Source organism: Protobothrops mucrosquamatus, unplaced genomic scaffold (assembly GCF_001527695.2).
Source record: "Protobothrops mucrosquamatus isolate PMUCROS unplaced genomic scaffold, P.Mucros_1.0 scaffold11, whole genome shotgun sequence".
Classification (NCBI taxonomy): Eukaryota; Metazoa; Chordata; class Lepidosauria; order Squamata; family Viperidae; genus Protobothrops; species Protobothrops mucrosquamatus.
Genome location: NW_015386398.1, coordinates 1,014,015 through 1,020,622, shown reverse-complemented (window position 1 = coordinate 1,020,622; position 6,608 = coordinate 1,014,015). Strand labels below are relative to the sequence as shown.

The following is a 6,608-nucleotide window of genomic DNA, read 5'->3' as shown; positions in this document are numbered from 1 at the left end:
GGACTCTTGTTTGTTGGTCTGTTGGGTTTTTGAAGGTGGGAATAGCAATGGGAACTTTTGCAAGTTTAACTGCTTCAATTTATATATTTAAAAACATTGCACTGATCTCCCCCAAACAGCTGGAATGAGCTGCCAGAGTTTGGCAGCAGAGTATAGGTATTAGAAGGTCTTCAGATGGCTCCACACCCCGTTTCCACCCATATTTTTTATCTCCCCCCCCCCACACATCTCCTTCCTCCTATTTTCCCCACAACAGCTTTGTGAGGTGGATTGGACTGAGAGAGTGACTGGCCCAAGGTCATCCAGCCAGCCTTCATGTCTAAGGCGAGACTAGGACTCACAGTCTCCTATCGGTTGGCTCAAAGTCATATGTCCAGCTTTCATGAGTAAGGTAGGACTAGAAATCACCGTCTCCTGATTTTTAGCCTGATGCATTAACCACTAGACCAAATTGGCTCTTATTGGAGGGTGTGTTTGGAAATTCCACAATTATTTTTTAAAATTGGCCATTTTGCCACTATATGTTTGGTTACCAGTTGGATACTGTGGGGAGGGCATATCAACCTTACTCTGCTCTTGCTACCGGTATCTTGCCATTCTGGCTCTCATCCAGAACCAGCTAAGGATGATGGGAACAGAATAGCCAATCTGTTCAGGAATTAGCACCCTTGGATTTGAAGCCCTTGAATCTTCTGCCAAAATTTCCCTAGACAGTTTCACCCTCTTTCTTCTGTGATCTGAAGGTTGGAATAACTTCACGGTACGAAACAATTCCTTGAGATGGAGGAAAACTTATTTATTTATCATTATTTCATATTATTAGAGCTGTCCGACTCCAGTGGACTCTGAGCAGCATACAATCCCCTCGCCTCCCAAAAACCCATAAGAAGAGATTAAAAGCTAAAATCACATTCACAGCTTGGACTAAAATAATCTAGAAATGACACAAACTGAATCACGTATTCCCTCCAAACTTCCAAAATAATTATCCACAGGCCTGGGAACAAAGCCAGAATTCATGGCAGTATAAAGCAGTTTGTTCCCGAAGGGACCTCACAGGGTTTTTTCTTCAGTGGTTTCCACTTCCTCATACATACGTTCATCTTCCATTCTCTTCAGCTCTCTCAGTTCTTCCTGATGTCTTTCTTTAAACTCTCGGAGAGCTGCGGTTTTCTCTTCATAGTCTTGGTTGACCGAGCAACCTGCTGATTTGTGGCCTGGGACAAGATAGGCCGTGGCGTCCGCCAGCATGGCTGACACCTCATGGGCGAGGACCTCCAAGGACAAGGGCTGGTGGATGTGGTTGCTGATTTTGTACTGCTTGTTGAAGAGATTGAGAGGGTGTAGGAAGTAATGAGGGAGGTGTTTCTTCACCAGGGTGTGTTTCAGCAGCCCCAGAAGGGTCTTTAGAGAGGACAGCAGAGTCTCCCAGTCTTCTTTGCCATGATGGATCTCACAGCACCACAGTAAAACGGTCTGCAGGAGATGAAAAGCAACAGAACAATTCTTAGATCTTATGCTGACTTTGGAGGCCTCATGACTTCCTGGGGTTGAGTCAATCTTCATGCTCCTAGGTTTATATCAAGGAGGAGAGGAATTTGGGCAGTGTAATGGTTTTATTGCAGAGGGAGCTGAGAGATTATGAAAATAGAAGTCGGCAATTGGTGCTATCGGGACTAAATCATGCAAAGCTCTTGATAACACCGCAGCAGCAGAGAAGGAAAGGAGATTGCAGAAGAGAGGTGTTTTTATAACTACACAATTTTACATGCTCCCATGTAGGGTAGAAGTGAGCTTGTTGTACATTTATACAAGTACAAGTAGTCTTTGTTTAGTGACTGAAGTTACAACAATGAAAAAGGCATTGACTTGTGACCGGTCCTCACACTTAACAACCATCACAGCATCCCCACAGTTAGATGATCAAAATTTGGGTGCTTGAAAACCGCCTGCATTTATGATAGTTGCAGCATCCTGGGGTCACCTGTTCGCCATTTGCAACCTTCCCAGCCAGTTTACAACAAGCTAAATCAGTGGGGGAATCCAGATTCACTTAACCACTGCATGGTTCACTTAACTGCAGTGATTCGCTTAAAAACTGGCAAATAAAGGTCATAAAGTCAGGCTTGACTGACTTAACAACTGCCTTGCTTATCAATGGAAATTCTGGTCCCAATTCTGATCATAGGCCAAAGACCACCTGCATAAGGGGGAGTTTCAATGTATCTTCATGAGGGCGAGGTGGAAGCTTAATCTGGCCTAGCGTACAGTAAGTTCAGGAGATTCACCTTAAGATGGTAGGAAGTCAAAAGTTTGCCATACTCCGGGGTCCACCTAGTCTTGTTAACAAACTTAAGCAGTCGTAAAGCTGCCCGCCTCTGCCCTCCATCGGCGTCGACTTCCTTAAGGACCATCTCTTCAGCACAGCTGAAAGACAACCTGGTTCCAGGGGAAAATGGTGGTTAGGAATATTGTAACCGTTCTGCAAATAGGAGCTTTAGAAGTATGTATTCATCTCAGGCATCCTCCCTGTATGTTGTATGTTTGCAGCTTGCCTTCTTTTTTAACTTGGGCAGAAAAAGTGAAATGATGGAGCCTAGACTAGTCCATAATCTGGGAAAAGATGCAGCTGCTTTAAAGAGTTCCAAAGAGGTGCTAAATTGGCACCTCTATACATTAGGAAAGCATCTTTTTTTGATGAATTTTTCAAAGTAGATTGGTCACCTGCATATGATGGGCATTGTTAGCAACCAGTTTAGTGTTCCTCAACCTTGGCCACTTTAAGATGGGTGGACGTAAGACACGCTGGCTGGGGAATTCTGGGAGTTGAAGTCCACCCATCTTAAAGTGGCCAAACACTCAAGTGCAGAGCAACAGAAGCACACAACTTCTCAAAAGAGGCTTTCTTTCCAGTGAATCAATGAGATGTCATTCTTTCATTAAGGAAGGTAATATCAGCGTAGCCCTCCTTAGATGAGGGTTCAAGAATTCCATTAAAAGCAGAGTTTGGCAAACGCTTAAAACATTTTTTTGTTTGTTTTAAAACCCAGATAAGCACTCTAAAGCTCTAGTAAAAAATCCTGGCCCTGTTCCAATCAGGTGTTTTATTTTGCATCAATATCCAGCAGGGCTTAAAGCCATGTCCTGTTGCACTGGCTCAGCCTTGGCACCCCCTGCCCCCTCACCAAATGACTGGGGGGGTTTACCTCCAGAATCCTGCCTTTGGGACAAGCTCAGGCCCCACTTCTTTAAGGGCTTGTACCTTCCGGATGAAGCTTTTCTTTTCATTGCTGAGGTCACCGTCCCACCAATCAGAAAGGTGAGTGAGATCTTCCCTCATCCATTCGTTGCAGAACTCTACTGCCCCCCGAATGGTCGGCACCAGCTTCACTGGGACAGTTTCGTTCCCTTCGTTGAAAACTAACCGGATGGCTGGACCACTCAAATCCAAGGGCTCTAATTTGATGTTCCCTAAAAATGTGTCGGAGGGAAGCAACATCCAGGATATTATTACCCAAAGCGATACACAGCCCTGAGTTGTAACTACAGATAGTGTTCGACTTACGACCGCAATTGGGATCAGAATGTCCGTTTCTAAGCGAGGCAGTTAAGTGAGTCTTGCCCAATTTTACATATATATTTTTTTTGCCAAAACAGTTAAGCGGTCATAAAATGAATCTGGCTTCTCCCCATTGATTTTGCTGATTGGAAGCCAGCTGGGAAGGCTGCAGATGGAGATCGTGTGACCCCCTAGGATGCTGCAATCCTCATCAATTCATGACAGTCAAGTCGCCTGAATTTTGATCACGCCATGGGGATGGTGCAACGGTCATAAACGTGAAAGCTGGTCATAAGTCACTTTGGTTCAGTGCTGTTGTAATTTCAAACAGTCACTAAACAAATTGTTGTAAGTCGAGAATTATCTGTACTGCATTGCACAGTGGGAAAAATAAAACTAGTAAAAACAATGGCAGATATAAAGGTTAACTGAACAGGAAGTTCACACACACACACGCACACGTCACTCATATTTTGAAGTAAGACAGGTGAAATATTAGGGGGTCTTTGCCCAAGGATCCCTACTAGTAAGGTAGGTACCATCCAGGATTTGAACCCTGGTCTGCTACATGAAAGGCAGTTCTTTAACTACTACGCTATCCAGTTACTCATAATATACAAATGTTATGCAAATATCATACCATTATACAAACTTTATTTGCATTTATAATTATGACACACAGATTGTATATGTATGCATGTTCATTCATATGAATGAAAAAAGATTTCATTCATATGAATGAACATACATATGTATCTGATTTCCTTCATTCCTTCCTTCATTCCTTGGTTATCAATTTATGGCCAAGATTCCTCAGAATATCATACATAGCCAGAAAACAAACAAATGAATCATCAAATAAATCAATACAGAGAGTTCTGATTTGACGCACAACAATCCTACTCTGGACAAATTATGCAAAGACCTAGCAAAGAAGGCTTTGATGCTGGAAGGAAAGAGAGGAAGAAGACCACCATCAAGATGGAAGGGCTCAGTTAAGATGGCAATGGGTGTACCCTTGGACCAAGTTAGAAACAATCATCATTTAATGGCACATAATCAATTATAAAAGCATTCTTAAAATAGATTCTTTGGAGGTAGGGAGCTGGAATAGTGCCCTTCCTGTAGTATCTTTGTTCTGACTCACTGCCTGTACAATCCCATATTTTAATTTCAGATATATATTTGTGCGTAAATGCATATTTCCACATTTCATTGTTGTGGATCTATTTAAATGTACTTCTATTTCTAAAGTGGCTCAAATGCAAATAACAAAATCAATTAATCTGAGGCCTCTCATTTGAATTAAAAATGAAATAATGTTAAGATTGTTAAGTAAAGACAGCAACAAAGGGAATGGAATGGAACCCATTTGAAATTCAAAGTAAAAAAAAAAACCAAAAGGCCAAAAGGAATTAGTTTCACTCAAAGAATCTGCCTCTAATCATAATCTGATTCATTCCTGAGAAGTGTATGAAGATTCTCAATCATCCAGATCATGGTTGTGCCAAAGGTGCTTTTTCAATAGGCCACTGGACTTTCTTTTGTTTTTCCTTGAAAATGTTTCACTTCTTATCCAAGAAGCTTCTTCAGTTCTGACTGAATGGTAGGGAATGGAAGGATTTATATTCCTTGCAGTCATCTTGGTTGTTAATACTCTCTCTGAGAGTTGTTAAGGCCACTTGGAGGGCACAGATAAACCTCCAAGTAGCCTCAACGATTCCCAGAAAGAGTGCTAATGACCAGGGGACTGCAAGGAATATAAATCCTTCCATTCCCTACCATTCAGTCAGAACTGAAGAAGCTTCTTGGATGAGAAGTGAAACATTTTCAAGGAAAAACAAAAGGAAGTCCAATTGCCTATTGAAAAAGCACCTTTGGGGCATTCCTGAGAAGCTAATTTCTCACTATGCAGTTTTCTAAGATAATTTTTAAATTTGTTAATCAATGGTCAGTTAATTTTTATAGCCCAGCAACTCAAAGGACAACAAAGATGAATGATGAATGTTTCCTATTTGAAAAACTGGGCAATAAAAAAAATCAACTTACCTCTTATACTATTATGTATACTGGGTACTCGGGAAGGGAACAGCCGACGCTGGAAAACAGGATCTAAAGGTTGAAGAGGAATCCAGTATAAATTTAAGAAATGCGGTCTGGTTTTAAGGTTTTATAATCTGTAATCACTGCATTTGTTTTTAAAACCCAGTAAACCAGCAAGAGGACCAGTGGAGCCCAATCCAATCCCTCAACATGTTCTCCCACTAGAAAAATATTTACATTTTATGCTTTCTGGACTTACCGTTTTGTCGAGGATGGGTGTACTCTGGGGAGATGGGAAAGAGAAATAGGAAAAAGTCAAGGAGAATCTGTTGTAATTTTGAGGACAATCCCATTTAAGAACCGGGGAACAGATCAACATTCATCCCAGCAGACACAACTTTCTATGGTATCTTGATATACAGATAGTCCTCAACTTGCAACCATTCATTTAACAACTATTTGAAGTTGCAACAGCACTGAAAAAAGTGACATACAACCAACTTTCAGACATAGAACCATTGCAGTATCTCCACAGTCACATGATCAAAATGTAGGCACTTGGCAACCAGCATGTATCTAGGGCAAGTGGGGTGTCCCAGAGCCACGTGATTGGCATCTGTGACTTTCCCAGCAGCTTCCAACAAGCAAAGGCAATCAGGAATGCCATATTTGCTTAATGACATGATTCATTTAACAACTTCAGTAATTTGCTTAATAACTGTGGCAAAAAAAGGTTGTAAAATTGGACACAATTCACTTAACATTCAATTTGATTTGCAACGGAAACCTGGTCCAGTTGTGATCGTAAGCTTGAGGACTAACTGTAGTGAGAAGCCTATACATTTCTATCTCATGGTTGTTGGGAACTGAGCAGTGCAGAATAACAACAGCAGCTATTATGTTGATGTCTTTGGAAAAGATGCGACTTTTCACACAATAAAAGTCTCTAAAAACTGGCTAGGAGTCCCCAAATTTTACTCACAAACAACATTTTTGTGATGTCTAG

At 41.4% G+C, this 6,608-nt stretch overlaps 1 protein-coding gene across 1 annotated transcript; it reads right to left on the bottom strand.

Annotated features, from left to right (window-relative positions):
• Positions 1-848: 848 nt before the first annotated feature.
• On the bottom strand, positions 849-5,876 carry LOC107282735 (protein mab-21-like 3). Its single transcript, XM_015810554.1, has 5 exons — positions 5,862-5,876; positions 5,609-5,671; positions 3,207-3,471; positions 2,289-2,439; positions 849-1,476 (listed from the first exon to the last, which is right to left on the bottom strand). Exons 3-5 carry the CDS (start codon positions 3,338-3,340, stop codon positions 1,054-1,056), a joined length of 708 nt encoding a protein of 235 aa, XP_015666040.1. The 5' UTR covers positions 3,341-3,471; positions 5,609-5,671; positions 5,862-5,876; the 3' UTR covers positions 849-1,053.
• Positions 5,877-6,608: the final 732 nt, after the last annotated feature.